A 22,802-nucleotide genomic window follows, 5' to 3' on the forward strand; every position below is an offset into this window, starting at 1 on the left:
CATATCCCAAACTATGCCAAAAGCTAGGAAGAAGTTTTATAGTGACTGCATGTGATGTAAAGCTTCCCAAGTGCCGAAAGACTATTAACAAAGTGAATAAATATAATCCAGGTGAATTTTTTTCAAGGGAAGAATCAGTATATTTAATATGTAAAAGAGTTCCCAGATCAATGAGAAAAAGACTAAAATTCAACAGAAAAAGTTCTAAGGACCTAAACAGGCGTTGCAGGGAAGAAGAAATCAAATGTCTCATAAATTCATGCAGAGATCCTGAACCTCAAATTAAAACCATAATGACTTAAGACTTGTCACCTAGCAGTTTGGCAAAAAATATTAATAATCTCTGTTTTCAAGATAATAGCTCAATGCAGCATTTTGGAAGGGCGATTTACAACATATATCAAATTTTTAAATGTACATTTTTTTGAACAAGGAATTCAACTTCTAGGATTTTGTTCAATAGAAATAATTACACAAATGCTTTAAGATGCAGTGTGAAGATATTTGCTGTCCTGGTTGTGATAGCAAAACTGAAACATCTTAAATATTCATAAATAAGGGATTTGAGAAGAAATTCCTGTTATCTGTAAAATAGAGTACGATTCAACTATTAAAACATATATTGGGAGTTTGGGGTTGACATGTATACACTGCTGTCTTTGAAAGAAATAATCAACAGGGACCTACTGTATAGCACAGGGAACTCTGCTCAATATTCTGTAATAACCTAAATGGGGAAAGAATTTGAAAAAGAATAGGTACATGTACATGTAGAACTGAATCACTGTGCTATACACCTGAAACTAACACAACATTGTAAATCAACTATACTCCAATATAAAATAAAAGTTAAAATACATACGACAGACTTAGATGCATTGATATAGAATACTGTCTACAAAATATATTTTTCTGTTTTACCGTTTCTGAGACTTTAAGAAAAAGTATAGAAAGGTACGAGGACTTCATATAACAAACACTTGTATTCCCATCAGGCAGAACTGACAACTGTTAAGGTTTTTCACATTTGCGAACATCACAGTACCCTTCGACATCTATCTCTCCAGTTCCATCCCCTCCTCATCCATAGATGGTCACCATCATGAATGTGATGTGTATACTCCCGGCCATTTAAAAAATAATGTCCATGAATAATATAGAACAGAGGTCTGCAGATATTTTCTATAAAGGACTGATAATAAATGTTTCAGGCTTTGCATTCTCTATGGTCTGTCGAAACTACTCATCTCTGCCCTTGTAGCAAGAGCAGCCATAGACAATATGTTTTTTAAAATGGGCTTGGCTGAGTTCCAATAAAACTTTACTTATGGACAATGAAATTTGAATTTCATATAATTTTCATGCATCATTTAAATATTTTTTTTTAAAAAAATTTCCAATCATTGCAAAATATAAAAACTACTCTCAGCTTATAGGCATACACAAACAGGTGGTGGGTCAGATTTTGCTGTCGTTTTGTCAACGATTTACTATTGAGTATTCTTCGTGTGTTCTTTTTTTAAAAAATTTTTTATAATTAATTTATTTTTATTTTTTATTTTATTTTTGGCTGCATTGGGTCGTCGTTGCTGTGGGCAGGCTTAATCTAGTTGCAGCGAGCGGGGGCTACTCTTCGTTGCGGTGCGCGGGCTTCTCACTGAGGTGGCTCCTCTTGTTGCGAAGCACGGGCTCTAGACGCGCAGGCTCAGTAGATGTGGCTCGTGGGCTGTAGAGCGCAGGCTCGGTAGTTGTGGCACGTGGCCTTAGTTGCTCCGCAGCATGTGGGATCTTCTTGCACCAGGGCTCAAACCCATGTCTCCTGCATTGGCTGGAGGGTTCTTAACCACTGTGCCACCAGGGAAGTCCCTGTGTGCTCTTTTTAACTGAATAAAAGTGGTATTATACTATCTGTATGGAATAGCGTGTAACTGTGTTTGACATTCAATTTTATGTTTTTGGGAAATAACCTATGTTTTGATAATTAGATAGATAGATAGATAATAGATCCAATTCATTCTTTTAAACTCCTGCAAGTATTGTATCTCATTAGATAGCCATCTGCATTTTATTTATCCATTCCATTTACACATGAACATTTAGGTTTCTCAGTTTTTCTACTACAACAAACATGTGCCCTGAGTACCCTTATACTCATCTTCATCTGCAGATGGAGAAGTGTTTCTCTCTGGCACCAGACTAGAAATGACATTGCTGGGCAGCTATGCCAATCCACCTCCAAAGTAGCCCCAATTTCCACGCACACTCACAGAGCACGAGAGAGACACCATCAGCTCTTGTCATCGTAGAGCTGTTAAATTTCTGCGAACCTGGACGACTATGAAATGGTCCTTCATTTGGTTCTGTTTTCATGTGCATTTCCCTGATAATTAATAGAGTCAATCATCTTTTTATGCTTATGGACCATATACTTTTTTCTTCTGTGAATTGCTAGCTCATCTCCTTTGTTCATTGCCTTGTTTGGTTATTAGTCTTATGGATTAGAAGAATTCAGCGTATATTCTTTTTTTTTTTTTTTTTTTTTTCCGCGGTACGCGGGCCTCTCACTGCTGTGGCCTCTCCCGTTGTGGAGCACAGGCTCCGGACGCACAGGCTCAGCGGCCATGGCTCACGGGCCCAGCCGCTCCGCGGCATGTGGGATCTTCCCGGACCGGGGCACGAACCCGTGTCCCCCGCATCGGCAGGCGGACCCTCAACCACTGCTCCACCAGGGAAGCCCCTGAGTACTGATTCTTTTCCCCACATATATGTTATCAATATCACCTTCCAATTTTTGCTAGTCTTTTAACTTTACGAGTATTGTCATCCATCTGGAATGTTTTTATATTGGACGTGGCGTGGGCATCTTACTTATTTTCAATGCGAAAGGCCAGTCGTCTCAACACCACTTACTGGACAATCCATCTTTTTCTTTGTTCTTTGGAGAGTTGTCATTCCACCTCTGCACTGGTACCTCCTGATGCGACTGGAAGGGCCCAGCATGATCTGGCCCCTACCATCTCCTCCTGCTTTCCCAGCTCATTAAGCTTCAGACAACCACCTTTCTTTTTTTTTTTTTTTTAAGTCTTTATTGAATTTGTTACAATATTGCTTCCATTTTATGTTTTGCTTTTTCGGCCCTGAGGCATGTGGGATCTTCTCTCCCCAACCACGGATTGAACCCACACCCCATGCATTGGAAGGTGAAGTCTTAACCGCTGGACGGCCAGGAAAGTCCCTACACCGCCCTTCTTGAACATGCCCAGCCTTTTCTGTCTCCTCATTGCATATACTCTTCCCACAGTTTTCTGCATGGCTCCCTCCTTCCTGTCACTCAGGGTTTAGCTCAAATGCCACTTCCTCTGAGACCCCCTTCCCTGAGCAGCTAGTTCACCCTACCCTAAGTCATTCTCTCCCGTTACCCTTTAGACTTTTCTTCATAGCACTTACCATTAATTGAGATGATCTTATTTCTTAGTTTGCCTGTTTACTGACTATCCATTCCCTTCCAAATATACATGAATCCCATGAACAGAGACGTGCTCTGCTTCACTGCTGTGTTCCCCACTTCTAGAACAATGCCTGACACATAGTGAGTCCTCTGTAAGAGTTTGTTGAATGAATGACCAAACTCCCATCTATTCATTCAGAAGCTTGTCTAGGATATTGTTCAGTATGATCCTTTAAATTCAGAATGTTCTGTGTATGGGTGTGTGAACATATAGACACTGAACTGTTTGTGACGGTCCTCTCGAAGGCAGGGAGCATACCTGCTGTCGTGGCTTTTTATACTTTAATTGTATATATTTCTGTGTTGTTTGAGTTTTTACAGTGAACGTTATTACGTCTATGATCTGAAAAAAGAAAACCTAGAGATAAAATCAAGACATCTGTAGGTCAACCTGAGAAATCTAGATGGGTGGTAGCAATAAAATTGAGTTGGCTTGTCCGACATTTCTGGGCTTTGAAGCCATCTCTCTTAATTGGTAGCTTTGGTCTCTGGGCAATCAGTGGGTGGCAAACCTACTAACATTCTGCTTTTTCACGGGAATATTCATTTCTGAGCAGGAGTGAGTGAGGGAATGTAGAATATGGTGCACATATGGGCTACAAGCAGAGTTTTATAATCTTTTCACTGAGTAGAATGGGAGGAATTACAAGAAGTGAGGGTAGATCACCATGGGTGAGAGAGAAGAGCTGAGATTGACACACGTGCAGCAGACATTTTGGCAGATGGGGGGGGTTTCTGAAAAACTATAAAGTCCTCAGCCTTGTCCTGGAAAACAGTAAGTTTCCCTGTAATCTTCAGTCATTACTTCAAGTGCTTCACCCTAGCGATTTTTTTAAAGCTGTCGCAGGAGCTGTCCAGACATTTTTAATCAGGAAAAGGGGAAAGGAAATCTTTAAATGTTTATTTATAATCTTTTCCTTCATCAGTGGATGCTGTAAGTGTTTCATTCAAATTGAAGCTATGTATCTGAGAACAAGGAATACTCCTATGTAAAATTTAAAATAAAATATCGGTAGCCAGAGAACTCCTTGTCTAAAAGAAACAAATCCAAGAAAAGAATCTGGGTCAATTTTTATGTCCTAGAAAATTAAACTTCCAAATGTATGCCTCCCAATATTCCAAAACCACAATTAAAAACCATGAAAGAGTACCTCTGTAGCCTTCATACTCTTGATGATCTTACTGGGAATTTTCAAGTGTTTAAGGAAATATCACACTAATTCATTTTTTCATATAACGTTCAAAAAACGTGTTACTCTTTTTTCCCCCAGTTATACTGAGATATAATTGACATACAGCACAGTGTAAGTTTAAAGTGCAGAGCATAATGATTTGAATTACATATATTGTGAAATGGTCACCAGAGTAAGTTAAGTTAATACCTATCATCTCACATAGACACACACACACAAAAAGAAAAAATGTGTTCCTGATGATGAGAACTCTTAGGATCGAGTCTCTTAACAACTTTCATATATACCGTACATATATATGTGTGTGTGTGTGTGTTTATGTGTATACATGCATTATTTTATATACGTTAACTATAGTCATCATGGTGTATATTACATCCCTAGTACTTATTTATCTAATAGCTGGAAGTTTTTACCTTTTGACTCCCTTCTCCCCATCCCCCAGCTCTGGTATAACCATAAGTCTGATCTCTTTTTCTATGAGATGTTTTTTTTTTTTCTTTAGATTCCATACATGAGTGAGATCATACAGTATTTATCTTCCTCTGTCTGACTTATTCCACTTAGCATAATACTCTCAAGGTCCATTCATGCCAATGGCAGGGGTTCCTCCTTTTTAATGGCTGAGTAATAGTCCATTGTGTGTGCATGTATATATATACACATGTATATAAGATATCTATATCTTCTTTATTCATTCATCCATTGTGGACAGAAATATGTTATTCTGATTAAATAAACATTCTATTATAACTGAGATTTATTATTTATATCATATATGTATACTGTATACAAAGGTGTGCATGTACACACACACAAACACACACGGGCATACTCGTTTTCTTGCCATTACCTAGTAGATCAGATCTAACTATCCCGCCCTCCACCATGTAGGTCCCAGACCCCACACCTGATCTCCAGATATGGCGTTTCCTTCCATTCAGGCAGCTTCCTCTCTGTTCCCTATTGAGTCTTACTCCCAGACTTTGTACATGAAGCTTCTCTTGCAAAATTCCACTCCTCCTTTTTTGTCAACTAATCCAAATCACTTTCTTAAAAGCTGCTTTAAAATGTAGGGCCATGCTTGACAAATAGCCATTCACACATGGTTAAGAATCATGGAGGGACTTCCCCGGTGGTGGCGCAGTGGTTAGGAATCCACCAGCCAGTGCGGGGGACACAGGTTCGAGCCCTGGTCCAGGAAGATCCCACATGCCATGGAGCAAGTAAACCCATGTGCCACAACTACTGAGCCCACATGCCACAACTACTGAAGCCCATGCGCCTAGAGCCCATGCTCCGCACAAGAGAAGTCACCGCAATGAGAAGCCTGTGCACCGCAACAAAGAGTAGCCCCTGCTCGCTACAACTGGAGAAAGCCCACCTGCATCAACGAAGACCCAATGCAGGCAAAAAAATTAATTAATTATTTTTTAAAAGCTTTTTAAAAAAAAAGAATCATGGAGAATATATGGGAGAAAATGTAGTAAAGAAATGCAGGTGAAATAAAAAATGAAGTGAAATAAGATAAAATAAAATGTAAGGCCCCAAACTCTTTCTTTTCAAATTGAAATTCTTTCAGATTATTGTTTTTAAAAATTCAAACAATATAAAGTAAGAAAACTTGTATAAAAAATTGTATAAAGTAGTAAGTGAAAGGCCATTGGAATCCCCCCTCCCTGGACACACTCACTGTTGTTTTATAAACCCACCCAGCCATTCAGAGTTTGAGGCTTCTAGCTCATTCCTCTAGTTTAAGACATTTCTTTTCTGGAAATCATGAGGCTTTTATTTTAAACTGTATTTTTCATATCACTATTTAAATGTTTGGTCCCACACATAACTAAATAACTAATAATGTTAAATGAGCTGAAAGTATGCTTTTAGGGTTCTAGTAACAATGTTCATAAATATGGGTTTCGGATAGCACTAGTAAACATTGTATTACAATCTTCCTATTATATAGTTTTCCTGATCTAGATGAGAATATCAGTTTTCTGCTACAATTATTTCCACATCTATATCATCTTCTGGAGAATAAAGACCACGTTTCCAACTTCCTGCTTTTAATAATCAATAGGGCCTAGCTAGTGTTCCTCAGACATTTGTTTCTACATCATATAAAATCATTTAAATGTTTTTCATATGTAATTTGACGGAGGCCATATGTAAGGTTTGCTCTAGAAATACATATGGACTTCTGTTGGTATGATGCAAGTAATTTCTTGGGTGAGTGTTCTCATTTACGTGATGCAGCTAGAGGAGCAAATATCAAGAAATGAAAGAATCACCTCTCCAAAGGGAGATGAGAAGCCAGCTGGGGCAGATCAAACACAACACTCTGGCTCCTCGTAGGAAACACGCAAATCTGCAGGGCAGAGCTGGTTACAGGTGGGTGGTAGAGACTGAGATCTCAACTTTGACCGCACCTGCTACAACCCACTCCACCTCACATACACTGGCTGGAATGGTTTTCCTTCCCATCTCACCCACCTCGAGAGAGACACGTGTGTGCGTGTGTGTACACACACACACACACACACACACACACACACACACACACACACATTCACCCTTCACCTCTGACCTTTAATAATGCCTCCTCCGAGACGCTTTCCCAGCCACACAAAAAGTTCCCCCTTCAGTCAAGAACAAGAGCCCTCTTTTGCACACCTAAACCCTTTTTCACTTTCTCCTGTTACAGCGCTTATCCCTCTGTTAGGGCTGCCAGGCACTCGTCTTCTCTTCCACGGGACTTGAACATTTCAAGCCCAGTGAGTACGTCTGTCTTGCTTGCTATTTATACCTAGTAGAATGGCAGCCCCATGAACCAAGCCAGAAGCTTGGAATGCATCCTTGACAACCACCAACCCTGCACCGCACCTCCTATCGCCACTCAGTTACCAATTCCTGCTGGTGCCTCCTTCTAGATCTCTCTCAAGTCCAGCTGTTTCTCTCCATTCCTGTGCCACTTCCCTGGGGTGACTCCCATTTCTTTAGCCTCAGTGGCTGCAGTGGTCCCCTACCTGGTTTCCCTTCCTCCAGGCTTGTCACCTTCAAATGCATTCTCCGTCCTGACACTAGAGTTCTTTCTAAAATGCCAAAATTCTTAAAACCAGCCATATCCCGCCCTTATCTTGCCAGCATCGTCATTTCATGCCATTGCCAACCATAGTGATTTTCTTTCAGCTCCTTGAATTTTTCACACTTTCTCTCATCTCTAGATTTTCTCATACTTGGAATAATTACCTGGGATCAAATATCTTGGCCATTGACATAGCTGGGGAAATGAGAACTCTTAACTTATATGTCACCTTCCAATTGTGAAGAGAATAGCATGCTTCTCTGTTCGGGTCCCCAAAATGTATTTGCTTCAAGAAGTTATGAAAATCTCTCAGCATGGGAATCTCAGGAAGCAGACTGAACGACATAAATCTCTTCACTATGACCTCAAAGCAATACTTTTAAATACAGGATATGATTGGGTTTCAGGATGAAGGCTATATAAACTTGCCTCCCAATAGCGCTTGAAAAGCTCCTGTTGTATGCTTGTATTTTCCTCAGGACCTCATCCCTGTTGCCAGAAGATGTGGTAAAAAGGGAACCAACCATCATCTAACAAAATGGTTCATTTTGTGGTTTTAAGACAAAATCACCATTCCCAACATTACACAAAACAGGAACTTCAGCATTCAAACCTTCTGTTTCTGCAATGTATACTTATGGGAGATTAATACCCAAGATGGGATTATCGTCTGGGAAATCTTAAACTCTACCCCAAACAAGTAGGACCATACTATAGGTTGAGCAGAGGCAAAATGTATTCCTTCCCCCAATAAATTCAGATTTTAAATAGGATTTACCGGGCGGTCCCTGTGCACTTTGTTGCTTAATGCATTCTGCCATTTCACTGTTACTATTTACATTTTCTCCTTATCTCAACCTTCTCCGTCTACTTCCTCACTCTCAGCTGATAATCTTGCTTTTTATGTCACTGAAAAATAGAAGAAATGAAAGAAGATCGTTTTCTTCCTTCTATTGCCAAACCCACAAACCCACTCTCGCTCTGCTTTCTCTGCTCTCTAAGGATGGGCCGTCTTTGTGCTCCTCCAAGGCCAATCCCTCCCTCTGTGTAAAGTCCCACCCAGCCCTTTTCATCTACTCAGGAATCTGTTTCTGCACATCCTTCTCCTCCTTTAATCAACATCATCATTTCCCTATCGACCGGACGATTCCTATTAGATTACAAACACGCTATCATGTCTTCTCAATGATTACATTTCTGTGGTCCCAGTTAGGGTGGAACTCCTTGGGAAAAAATGGCTCTACAGACTTGCTGTCTCCTGTTGGTCTTCTCCCATTCTCTCCTGACACTCATGCCCCTGCAACTACTTTTATCAGCCGTCAGTCACGTTCTGTGACCAAATCAGATGTTCAAGGTTCACTCCAATGCACACGAATTGCTTCACTGGCTTCTTGACCTCCTTTGTCTAACCGGCCACTCCTTCTTATCATTGTTTACACATCCTCCTCAATTCTCTAATTTTTCTTTAAATGTCAGGGACTCCAGGACTCTGTCTCAACCTTGACCTTTCCCCTCCCCTCCCCTCCTCTCTTCTCTTTGCTTCACTTTGCTTCTCCTCACTTCTTGTCTTCATTCCCACCATCTCCCTAAGTCATGGCCTTAAATATCATCTACATACTTACAACTTCCACATTTAAATCTCCAAACCTCTTGCCTGAACCCTGGGTTTATTTATCTAACTGCTCGCTTGACATCACTTGGATGTCTAATAAGCATCTCCAGTTTCTCGTGTCTGGACTCAACTGGATATTTTCTCTAAGATTTGCTCCTTCCCCGCTGTTTCCTGTCTCAGTCCCATTCCTCCAGTTACTCAGATCAGATTTTTCTCCTTCTGTACCCTTCATCTGATCCATAAAGAAAATTCTACCAACTGCACTTTCAAATAAATCCCAAATCCAACCATTTCTCAACCCTAAGTGCTATCATTCAACCCAAACTGCACTTTTCTACCACCAGACGATGGGTCTGTCTCTTACCCCATCCCCTTGCTTCCGCTCTTGGTTGCCTACATGCTATTAAACCGATCCTTTTAAAAACATAATTCAAATTCTGTTACTTGTCTACTCAAAACCACCATTGGCTGCCCATCACTCTTAGAATAAAATCCAAAGTCCTATCTCTGGCTTTTAAGGTGCTATATAATCTTGCCTAGACCTGGTTCTCGGGCCTCATTTTCTATCATTCTTTTCTTGACTTACTTCTCTTTAACCCAGTGGCCTTTCTCCATTTCCCAAGAACACTATCCTCTCCGGACTTAACATTGACTCTCCTGCAACGTAGAACATTCCCCCTGCCCCATACCACATGGTTCCTTCCCTCACTTAATTTAGGCCCGTGCTCAAACATCACCTCCTCAGTGAAACTTTCTCTGACCACCTCCGGTAAGCAAAATCATAGCCCCCAAGATGTCTCCATCTTAATGCCCCAAACCCGACTATGTTAGGTTGCACGACAAAGGAGAATTAAGGCTGCAGATGGAATTAAGGTTGCTAATCAGTTGACCTTAAAATAGGGAGATTACCCTGGATTATCTGGAGGGCCCAAAGTAATAACACAGGTCCTTTCATGTGAAACAAGGAGGCAGAAAAGGAGAACGAGAAACACGGCAGTGTGAGAAGCACTCAGCCGAACATTGCTGGCTTTCAAAATGGAGGAGGACCATGAATCAAGGAATGTGGGCAACTTCCAGAAGCTGGAGAAAGCAAGAAAACAGATTCTTCCCCAGAGCTTCCAGAAGGAGCGCAGCTCTGCCAACACCTTGATTTTAGTCCAGTGAGACCTATTTTAGACTTGGCCTCCAGAACTCTATGATAATCAATTTGTGTTGTTCAAAGCCACGAAGTACGTGGTAATTTGTTACAGCAGCAACAGGAAAATAATACCGCAGCCAATCTAAAAAAGAAAGTGTACGTGCGCATGCACGCGTGTGCGCGTGCACACACACACACACACACACACACACACACACACACACACACCCCACTCTCTGTCCCCTTAGCCTTGCCTTACTTTTTCTCAACTTGCCACTGGCTATTCACTATAAATCCCACAAGGGTAAGTTCATGGCCATAATTCCAGGGTCAAGGACAGCACCTGCTTGAAGAAAGTTACTAACGCTCCTCTTGTCCCTGAAATTTGATTTTACTGTTTGCTAACTCTAAGCTTTATTTTCAAGTCCACTGTTCCTTAAGAGAAAATAGTTGACCCTTGAACAATGCTGGGGATTGGTTCCAGGACTCACCAAGGATACCAAAAGTGTCAGGTGCTCAAGTTCTACAGTCTGCCCTCTGTAACCACAGCTCTGCATCTGCAGACTCAACCATCCAAGGATCCTTTAATAATGTAATATTTATTGAAATAAAATCCTCCTATAAATGGATTGGCACAGTTCAAATCCCTGTTATTCAAGGGTCAACTGCATTTTGTAAGTAAAAATGAGTTAAAGTTAACCAAAGGATGCTTTGAAGGGAAAAGACATTATGATTTAATAACATGTCACCCAAGGAGCCTGACTTAAAGGATGAAGGGTACTCAGTCCTCCCAGACAATATCTGTGCCAAAGAACGGAGACCAGGTGGAACAAGTTGAGAACTGATTGTCAGTATGAGTTTCACCCATATCTTCACATCTGTTGATAGAAACACCTTCGTTTCCTTGCCATGTGTCTGCTTCTTACCATACATGTGGGGATTGGGACCATAGCCCCAAAGAACTATGTTATTTCAGGTCCCCCCTAAAAAGGTCCTGAAAAATATGTCCATTAGAAATAGAAGAAAAACCTGTTTGCATCGCATTTGCAAAGACAACCTCTTCTATTGCATTTCCTTTCTAGTATTCTTTTAAAGGTTGTGCACAAAGAGTTTTGATAGGTGTGCGTAAATACACCAGTCTACCACAAAGTGTTAGATATTCAAATAAGTTGGCCTGGCCAACCTCCTAGGCGTGCTTTGGTCTACCAAATGTGAGCAGAAGTAGTAAATGTCAATTCCTGGCGGAAGTTTTAATAGACGATGTGCAATTTGCCACATGCCTTCCCAGTTAGAGTGACCTTGAAAGCATGTGTCAATAAGGAATCTCCATCCGCATGGGTCTTTGGGTCACTTGAATAAGCAGAGGCTCCTCTCCAGTTCACATTAACCAGATAGTGTGAAAAAGCAATAAACCTTGTTGGTTTAAGCCAGAGATTTTGGGTTATTTGATACTACAGTAATCCCTGGGCATTCTTTGGCTTAAGAAATGTGAGGAGAAATGACTGTCAAAAAATATTCTATCCTGTGGGTCCAACGGGTTTCTTTCGTTCATGATTTCTCAGTGCCTTTTCAAGGAGACTATATATTGTAAGTCTCAAAGAAGATGTGATGGTTAATTTTGTGTGTTAACCTGACTGGATCATGAGATGCCTGGATATTTGACTAAACATTATTTCTGGATATGTCTATGAGGGCGTTTCTGGATGAAATCAGCCTTTAATTTGGTGGACTCAGTAAGGCAGTTTGCCTCCACAAACAGCTCTCTTATTCTAAAAGGCTCTAGAAACTGTCATGTCAGACCACCAAGCCTATGTTTCTATTGATGTAGGAGCAATCTAGAATGAAAACAGGAGATACACTGCACCTTCTTATTTTTACACATATAACTGTCATTGAAAACACCCTTGGTCTTCAGTATTTTGAAGCATAAACACCTATGCGTAAATAAGTACATTTCTAAACTACTCTACCACCTACACTCAAGACAAAAGAGGAAGCAACTAAGATTGCTTTCAGCCAATACAGAACCTGAATTGTGGTTTTCCATTGTTAACCTCCACAACACTTCCGTGATTTCAATAATTTCATTTAGAAATTTTTGCATGTCTCATTTTATCTTTATTTTTCCTGATCATAAATAAATACCTGTTCATGGTTTTTACAAATAAGTAATAAATGCGCTAGAAAAAGAAGAAAAAAAAAACAGTTTTAATTACATTTCCTGATAGCCTGTCATTGCATATCTCCTCTTGTACTCTTCTACAAGTTGTAGACACAATTTTGAATTTTATGTTTTTCACTTAGTTTTTTTTAAATAAATTTATTATTGTTAGCTGCATTGGGTCTTTGCTGCACGTGGGCTTTCTCTAGTGCAGCGAGTGGGGGCTACTCTTTGTTGCGGTGCGTGGGCTTCTCATTGCGGTGGCTTCTCTTGTTGCAGAGCACAGGCTCTAGGTGCGTGGGCTTCATTAGTTGTGGCACACGGGCTCAGTAGTTGTGGCTCGTGGGCTCTAGAGTGCAGGCTCAGTAGTTGTGGCGCACAGGCTTAGTTGCTTGGCGGCATGTGGGATCTTCCCAGACCAGGGCTCGAACCATGTCCCCTGCATTGGCAGGCGGATTTTTTAACCACTGTGCCACCAGGGAAGTCCTCACTTAATATTAAAACAAAAGCATTTCCCCATTTTAATCCTGATTCTTGGTAGGCTTCATTTTTTTATGGTTCTATAATACCCAATTGTGTGATTTATACCATCATTTACATGAGACACATCCATATGGAGGATGTTTGAAAATGTTATTTTTTAGTGTTATGCCCCCTTTCTTCTAAAAAAGGATCTGCAGCAACTTTAGAATTAATTTTTGAAACATATTTTCCACTGGGAATTGTAGGAAGAGAGAAGCCAGAAAAATACCAGAAAATCGTTCCTGGAAAATAAGATGTTCTGGGTGGTTAAGAGAGAGGCACCAGGACATGGGCTCAGGGTGAGTGGGGACACGGGTGTACCTAATAGATGCTGAGAGGTGAGCTGTGCCATGACGTATTATGGAAACCATATGGTAAGAGGTGGGGGTGGCTTATGCCAGAGGCACGTGGGCAAATCATGGGGAATGACAACAGACCGATCGGAAATGGAGCCGTAACCTGGCTGGGGGGAGTTGGCCCTGACCCAGTACACCTGGGGTAAGATGCTGTGTGTAACCTGGGCTGTGTAGGCTCCTTGCATAAACCTATTCCTGTAGCAATGGTGTGTGCCCTTCTCTCTCATCTCTACATGTCCTGTAAATCAGAGCAGATTGATACAGGGGCTTTTGCAACATCATACACAAATCTGTGGCCACATGTCAACTCTCAGAGCTTAAGAATAAAATTGACCTAATGTTAATAAGTTAATGCTCTGCAGTTATACTACTTTTGGTTACTACAATAATGTGTTTGAAGTAAGACCTCCTTAGTTTAATGATGATCAATGAGAGGTCTCATGCCCCTGAATTTCAGCAAGGATATGAGAATTAGTAAGTATGATGCTTCGTTGCAAAGATTTATTCTGATTCAACATGTTTCCATTCACAGCTTTCTTTTTTTTTTTTTTTTGCGGTACACGGGCCTTGCGGCACACGGGCCTTGCGGCACATGGGCCTCTCACTGTCATGGCCTCTCCCATTGCGGAGCACAGCCTCCGGACGCGCAGGCTCAGCGGCCATGGCTCACGGGCCCAGCCGCTCCGCGGCATGTGGGATCCTGCCATCTTCCCGGACCGGGGCACGAACCCCATCCCCTGCATCGGCAGGCGGACTCTCAACCACTGCGCCACCAGGGAAGCCCATCCATTCACAGTTTTCTCGCCAAACACGTTCGGAATATAGTGTTCTTTATTTAAACAATGTATAGAAGGTCTGAAGATCTGACACATTGTTTGCCCCTATTTGGGGGCAGTAAGGTGACTTACTTAGCTTTTCAGGGATGTGTCCTTATACTTCCAGCTATTATTACATTGGACCTTCCTGTCGTCTAGAGTTTAAGCCCACATGCTCATAGCAATGGCCATGCTCCATAATGCTTTTTCTTTCTTTCTTGGTTTTATTTACACGCAGTACAGTTCACTCTTGGTGATGTACAGTTTAATGAATTTTGATAAACACATACCATCATGGATCCATCATCACGATCAAGATGCAGGAAGTTCCATCAGCTCCCCAAATTCCCTTGGTCTTCCCCTTTGGAGACAACCCCTCTTTCCTACCCCTAATGCCTGGCAACCATTTCTATAAAGACTTATTTTTATAATCTATGCTTTACTTCTACTAAAACAATTAAAAGGGTAAATGATCACTTTGGCCAGTGTCTGTGGATCTAGAAGAATTTCTCCACTTGTAGACCTTTGGGTCTAAATCTCAGAGATCCAGGAGCTGGCCTTTTTGCAGGGCTAGAGACGAGCCCCGTTCCCTCCCAGCTGGTCTGAGAGCTGCCTGGCTGAGGTCCATAACAGAGCAACACCGGTATATTAGGTAGGATGTTTAAAGTATAAATTGCTTATTTGTGCATCACGATTTGCTTATCTACCTTAAATCCCCATAAACGTAACCCAGAATCGAAACTACTTTTCATCTATTTTAGCGTTCCATTATACACGTACACCTTGCTTGACGCACTAAAATGTTACGTGAAAGTGTATTTGAACTGAATTCTGAAAATTAACTATTTTTAAAGTGAGCGCTTTTAAGAAGATCAATAATTAGTCTTTTCTCTCTCTTCCTCAAAAACCCATGTTTGTGTATCTGGATGGTGTCCATCAGGGAACTGCTTAGCTGAGCTTGTTAGAAATCTCAGCAATTCTCTTCATCAACACAACTCACAGATACAGGACTCTGTACACAACAGGTAAAGTTTGAACTCGTACATCACACCTGGCCGGCTTCAATGCGTCAGTGCGTTTTTCTTGCCTTCGGAACAGTTTCAAGACCATTTCCTACAGTCCTCCCAGAATGCTGCAGCTGCTGCACGGATTCTTCCTGCCAAGAGCCTGGAAGCCTGTTGCATCACACACACGTCCAGCTTCTTGAAAGAATTTTGCAGATTAAGCAACAGGCGCCTAACGCTCATTCTACCCAACTAGCCGTAGAGCAGATCTGTTTCCCATTTCTAGTTGGACTTTCAAGGACTTCCGTTTTCTAATTGCTTCCTCCGGTGCTGCGAGCTGTGGGGACTGCTCCCCCTTCACTTCTCATGCCAGGATTTCGATGGCCATTGTGTTCTGTCACATGAAAGTTAGAGCCAACTGCGAGAAGCTGAGGGATGTTGGTTGCATCTGTTGGGCCAGCCTGTCAGTCATGGGAGCCATCATGAACTGCTTCTAGAATAAGTAAGCCTTCCAGCTTAAGCACCCCTGATGACTCAGCGGGATCAGTAATTAGCAGAGTAAGCTTTCTGCCCTAATCTGTGTGTGTGTGTGTGTGTGTGTGTGTGTGTGTGTATACATTTTTTTTTCATGTGTGTGTGAGAAGCAAAACTTACCCTAACTCTGGCAATATTGATTCTTAAAAGGAGCAGGTTATCTTTGGGCTGCCTTCCACCTTTTTTTTTTTTTTTTTCCACTTTCAATTGAACTTACTGGAGTCCAGATATCTGCTCTCTCTGAGTTCTATCACCTTGGTGTTATCTCCTCTGTCATTTACTGGGATAGCTCTGCCCTGCATTTGCCTTTGCTTTGTTCCTGAACAAAAACTGGTTTCTTTCTGAGGAAGTTAGAAAAGCAAGACTTATGTGACCAATATGTTTCCCAACCCTCACACGAGAAAAAGGGCACACCCAATGCTATCGAAAAACAACCCTGTACCAGTCACAGCGCCAGATGCTTTAAGCTGCTTCTTATTGTGGGCTCACTCGACATGAAATGAAAAATAAAACAGACTCCTGCCCGCCCCTCCACCCCCAACAAAGGCTTCCCGGCTCCAAGCTAAAACACAATTCCGAAAAAATCTTACCATTCTAGAGCTTTGAAATACCCTAACCAAATTGTCTTCCATTTTAAGTTTTACTTTTTGCTTGCTTTCTTTTTTTTCTTTTTTTTTTTTTGAACACAAAGATGCTAAATTAAGGCCAGGCAAATTCTGGTTGTCTTTCTCAGATGATTTCCAAATCTCAATGGTACCTCCCACCTCTTCCTGTTCACTCTGTAAGTGGGTCTCTAACTGGGAGGGTTCCCAACTATTTGCCCCTCCGTGATTACTAATGCTGTGATTATTATCATCATTATCAGCACATGCAATTATCTTTCGCTGCAAAAGGTTGCATTCAAGCATTTAAAACAATCAAATATTTGTGTACTCCGCTTTTGTTACCACTGTTGCAATTTGCCTTCTTATCATTCCAAAGATGGACTGTCTGTTTCATTGTCTCATTCACCCTTCTTCTAGCTGGAGAGCTGTAACCTAGGAGTTTTTATGTAATCCACACATGGGTTTGGAAAATGTAGGAAGAAGAAAAACAATGAACCTTGGAGTAGATTGAGAAAGGAGAGGCATGAATTTGGCAGACGTGATGTTCTACATTGAAGATGTGGGGCACAGTTTAGAGGCAAAAGTGGAAGAAATCAGTTTGGTGATGGGGGTATTTTATTTTAGTGAAGTAAGAAGGAAAGCCAGGAGGGAGCTGAGAGAAGGACATTTTTGGAGCCACTTGATTTTGTGCAGAGCAGGAAAATTATCTACCCTTTTCCCTCCCCACCACCATATGCTTCCTGAAAGTTTTCTTTTTTCATACTTGAAAGGACCACAGATTTTAATAGTATTCATACATTTGAAGTGCTAGGCAATTCCCAGCTTCCTCTGTTTTTGCATTTATGGTAAGTAATTTTTAAAATCCAGGTTATAGGATAAAGTAAAAATAAAATAAATGACTACTATTTAATGAAAAATATTTCAAACGCAAAGGCAGAAAGAAAAAAAAAAAAGGCAGTTGACCTTAAATAAACTAAGGTTCAAGATCACAACCAGATTCAGGGTCTAAATTATAGGCCAGTCTCCCCCAGTGTCTAGGCTGAGAGAGTTTAGTAAGTTACCACAGCCAGCATTAATTTATAGACACCCCCAGGGCCTGAACAAGTTGAAACAACATCATTAAAAGGTCAAATTTACTTAGAATGTCTCGAATTCAGATGTAATAGTAAAAGCAGACAGGGTGGAAGACAGAGACAGTCATGGCTCTCTGTACAAAGGTATATTTGTAACGTGATCTGTATTGATGCCGACGCATCACACTCTACTATATGCATCTCAGTTTGCGGGTGTCCAGCACTCAGAGCCCCTACTTTGTCAAGCAGAGAAATTTTCTTCCTCTTTGGGGGAAACCTGCACGTTGCTGCCCATGGGCAGAGGGTAGGACAAGAGGCAGCTGAGGGGGCATATACAACCCATCTTTCCCACCAAGACAAAGGCTGTCTCTACGACCTCTGATTTCCACAACCTTCTGCCCAAACTGCTTTCCCCTTTCAGATCTTCTCTGGAGGGTCATTTTAACTGGAACCTGTGAAGGTAACTTTGGGGTGGGGGAGTGGAAGAGGGGGAGGGAAGGTGAGCGGTGCCTCAGCTCCATAGGATCCAACCTTGAACTTGCAGTCTGTTAGGACCAGCCCTGCATCTACTGTTTACCATTGTGTGGTCTTGGATGTATCTTTTTTTTTTTTTTAATTTATTTATTTTTGGCTGTGTTGGGTCTTCGTTTCTGTGCGAGGGCTTTCATCGCGGTGCGCGGGCCTCTCACTGTCGCAGCCCCTCTTGCTGCGGAGCACAGGCTCCAGACGCACAGGCTCGGTAGTTGTGGCTCACGGGCCTAGTTGCTCCGCGGCATGTGGGATGTTCCCAGACCAGGGCTCGAACCCGTGTCCCCTGCATTAGCAAGCAGATTCTCAACCACTGCGCCACCAGGGAAGCCCTTGGATGTATCTTTTAAACACCTTTGATGTCTGTTGCCTTACTCATAAAATGGGTTTTACATGGTCATTTTGTTGTATGGATTAGAAATAACGTGTATAAGTGACTGGTACATAGTAGGTGATGAATAAATGCAGCACATCTGGTAGTATTGCCTGCAACACCCAGAGTCAGAATGCCTCTGTTTCTGCTTTTCATCTTTGGTTCCAAGATCTGCTCACAGAACCGACACTTGAACTGGAAATAGCTCTACAGGCTCCTGCTGTCCCTCCCTTCCTTTCACAGCTTTGCAGCAAACGGCATTCACTGGCAATTCCACCGTCTTGTGGCTCATGGATAAGGTCTTTGGTAGAAATGATGTGTATGTAGTGTGCTGGCCCCCACTCAATAGCAAACCCCTGAGCCACAGTCCTCTGATTCCTATTCCCCCACCCATTCTCAGGCCATTCCCAGTAGCAGCCAAGGTTCCTGGGCCCACAGTACCCCCTGATGGCTAAATGGGGAACTTTCTTTTCTCAGTCATTCTTCTCTCTCTGAAACTCGCCCAGGCTTTCACTGTTCACTGCTTTGTTCATTCCGTCATAGACCATTCATTTCTTACAAATGTTCTGTGGCCTCCTATGCCTTGCTTTTTTTTTTCTTTTTTTCATTTCTTGCTCAATTATTTCAGAAACATCTATCTCCCTCCCTGGTTCCCTCACTTTGTTCCACTTAATGAACCCTCAAGTTACGGTGATTATGGTTGCAAGTATAAAATAGTAGGATGAATGCATCTCTCAAGAGAAAAACCCCAGGGAATTCCCTGGTGGTCCAGGGGTTAGGACTCCATGCTTCCACTGCAGGGGACATGGGTTCGATCCCTGATTGGGGAACTAAGATCCTGCATGCCGTGAGGAAAAAAGAAAAAAAAAACCCCATCCATTTAGGAGTAAAATAAGACATAGTTGTAGAACCAGCAGCATTAATCTCAAAAGCCCTTTGCAACATCCAGATGTCTTCCTGAGAACCTGTGCAGAAGGTGTCATCTACCCCCCTTTCTCCAAGGAACACTGATATTTTCTCAACACTCATTATTTTCCTATTTAGTTAATCGCCAAAATTGTACTAGTTTGTCCCCTACTGTTTCATTGCAAATATGATTCAGCTACAGTAAGGGTTAAGTGCATTCCTATGGGTTATTCTGGAAACCAAAGCACAATCTTTCAGCATTAGTTCTCTGTAGGAAACTGAATTCAAAGCTCTGAACAGTTGCTTTAGAATGAACTTTTGGGAAGTGCTGCCTATTGTAATTTAACACTGGAAAGTTTTGTTTGGGAGTGGTCATTTTTCAATAATTCATATCGATGTCTGTATTCTCTGGTTTTCATTTGTTGAACGGTGACATCTACTGGGATTAGTACTTAGAAAGGTATTCAGGTGTGACTTATCTTATCTGGATAAGATATTGACTCTTCCTTATCAAAGAGAAAATATACTAACCAGATCCTGATTTGATATGTTGATATGTTATGGGACTATTCTAGAAGGTTATTAAATTCATGTCCATGACTATAGATTGACTGTTGGTAAAAATACATCAAATGTCTCAAAATGCAAATGCTAATTTCCCTTAGCTTAAATTCAAATATGCCAACAATTTATGTTTTTATTTATCAAGGCTTACTTTTAAAATACAAATGATTTTGATGTGGATTAGTAAAATACCTTTAACTTTATGCTTAATTGTTCTGATTTAGGAAATTTATTCTCAAGCTAGAGCTCAGTAATTAGAAGCATCTAAAGTCCTGATTCAACAACAAATTGAAAGATTTCTTTCACAAATTAATATCAAGTGGTTTAATTTTTCCAGTTTCTAATAGTTAAACTTTAAAAGTTTATAAAAATTGGTATGAAATAACTGAATTAGTCAATAAAATGGTAAATGAGCTGTTGTGACCATATATAGACACATATGAAAAACATAATTTTAAAGTGTTTTCATAAAATATTTCCTAGTTTGGTCATAATTCAAGCTAATGCTTGCATAGGAGTTTTTTCTTTGAAATGATTCCCATATACTTAGAATTGAAACTATTTTCTCCTTTAAAATAAAAACTGCAAATCAGTTAAAGTAACAGGTAAATAACACCCATCCAATTTCATCAAAATTCTGTGAAAACTGATGTTCTACATAAATTCTAAATTCATACTAATGTAACAATAATGAAGAATATATCATAAAATAGCTGTGTGGTGCAAAAGGTATTTTAATTGATTGTTCATCAAAGAACATTATTTGAGTTGACACATTCACATTTTTCTGAAAAGAGGTATTTGCTTCCTGATAATATATACCTTTTGAATTCATAACGTTTTGGAGGTACAGATTAAAACATTCAGTGTTAACGTTTTTGAAAGCATTAAGTTTAAATTGTTTTCTCAAGACCCAAGGAGAAAACACCAGAGGAAACATAAACAGCCTGAATTGTTTAAAATGTATTTTCCCTTTAATTAAATAAGAAACATCTGTCCAGGGATTTTGGAAATGAATGTAATCCATCCACACTCTGCCTGTACTAGTTTGCATCCAATGTCCAATATTTTGAAAGAAAACTCTGTCTTTCTGTAAAGAATTAAACAGCAACATGGAGTGATATCTGGGTCTGTAGCAGCTGACTCTTGCCTCCAGAGCTTGGGCACTGTTAATGCTAAGGATCTGTCTTTTCCCAGATTTGTCCTTGGGAAGTAACCAAATTCTCTCCGGAATCAAGGTTAGGGTATAACATCTGCCTTTCTCCAAACCGTCCACTCCCCCTGAAAATGCTTATTTCGGAAGAGTAAGGGAACAGAAGTTACCAGGATGCGCCCAAAAACCCACGCTCAAAATACCGTTCCCCCTCTGGGGTGCACTCAACATTTTCCTCCCCTTCACTCTGGCTTTAAAAAGCTGATTTCTCTAGGGACCTGCACTGCCCACAACACAGACCCATCAGACAGGCCACGTGAGCACAAAGAAAGTGGACAGTTGACTCCAGGATGGCTGTGGCTCTTTGAAACCAGGACCCACAGTTGAGAATGACAAGTATCACTTACTGGTGTTGTCAAACGGTATCTGCCTGCACTGCACGGACCCCTCGGCGGGCCAAGGACAGTAGTAGACGGCTCCCCCTTCCACGATGTCTGGCTGGCTGGTGTTGGCTTTGGGCGCTCCCACCAAGACACTCGCTCTGCGAAAAGGGTTGGAGAGGAATTACTCCTTGGGAATCATAAACGTGAGCGCAGGCGACGCAGTCTCTGGAGCAGCCTGCCCACGGAGAGTAGGGTCGGGGTCAAGGGCAGAAACGTGTTTAGGATGGAGACCGACTGTCAAACCTGATTTCCTCGCGGAAACCTATGGGCGTCTGAAACCTGGTTTGGAAGAGGGTGCAAATAGTCCTAATTCTTCTCTAGGTGGAGCTATGTATATAGTGAGTTGAGGGAAGAGGGGCGGGCAGGGGTGGGGGGGAATAGCCAAGGACAGAGCCCAGCTGCTTGTAGCAGACAGCACTTGCGCCCAGACCCTTAACGGTTACAGGCTACGTATAAACAGACCATGTTGCGGTCGTGGTTTTCACTGGCTTGAGTCCGCTCGGTCCCGTTTCCCCCTTTGTACGATGCTGAAGTCTTTGTCTCGGGACCTCCCCGGGACCTTCGGATTCTAGGCAGGCGGCATGTCCCTAGCTCAAAGTTCACAAGGCACATCTAGCATGGAAGGCGAGAGAAGAGGCTGGTGGCGGGGAGCCGGACGGGACCCCCAGCGGGCAGCGCGATGGGCTCTCACGATCGCCTGCCATCAGGCGGCGGGGACAGGCGCGGGTCCCCCGGCAGAGGGGCAGGGACCCATCCTGGGGCGGGGTGGGCCCGCGCGCGCGGGGAAACTTACGTGCGAGCGGCAGGTACGTGGAAGTCCACCGCGTAGCCGAAGTAGCTGCCCTCGGGGCCGCCGTACACCGTGAGCTGGTCCACGTCCAAGTTGAACGCCTGCGAGGCGGGCGACCACAGCACCACCAGCGCGGCCGAGAAGCAGCAGAGGGGCGCGAGGGGCGGCGCCCGGTTGCCCCGGGGACCGCGGCGGGCCCGGGCGGACATCGCCCTCCGCCCGGCCGGTGCTCACCGGACGGCGGGAGCCGAAGACCCCGGCTGGGGAACGGCGGGCGTGGCGGCTGGCGGTCCCCGATGCCCGCGGCCCGGGTCGGTGCGCGCGGCGCGTCCGCGGTGACAGCCCCGGGCGATCCTCCGCGCGTCCCCTGCGGTCTGCCGGCCGCCTGGTCCCGCGGCTCGGGGGGCTGGCGGAGGGGATCCGAGCCCTCCTCTGGCAG

The 22,802-nt window shown here is 42.4% G+C and overlaps 1 protein-coding gene across 2 annotated transcripts in view; it reads right to left on the reverse strand.

The window, feature by feature from the left end:
- Positions 1-22,587, reverse strand: part of ITGA8 (integrin subunit alpha 8) — a gene marked incomplete at both ends in the record, with an annotated part of 178,153 nt that extends 155,566 nt beyond the window's left edge. Inside the window, 2 exons of one of the 2 annotated variants that reach the window (XM_082844951.1) lie at positions 21,538-21,671; positions 22,367-22,587. In XM_082844951.1, the coding sequence (XP_082701077.1) occupies positions 21,538-21,671; positions 22,367-22,572 (340 nt within the window). The remainder of the gene's footprint in view (positions 1-21,537; positions 21,672-22,366) is intronic. The other variant, XM_082844950.1, reaches the window with a different exon arrangement.
- Between the last annotated feature and the right edge of the window lie 215 nt (positions 22,588-22,802).

Source organism: Leucopleurus acutus, assembly GCF_964270905.1.
Source record: "Leucopleurus acutus genome assembly, chromosome: 1".
NCBI lineage: Eukaryota > Metazoa > Chordata > Mammalia > Artiodactyla > Delphinidae > Leucopleurus > Leucopleurus acutus.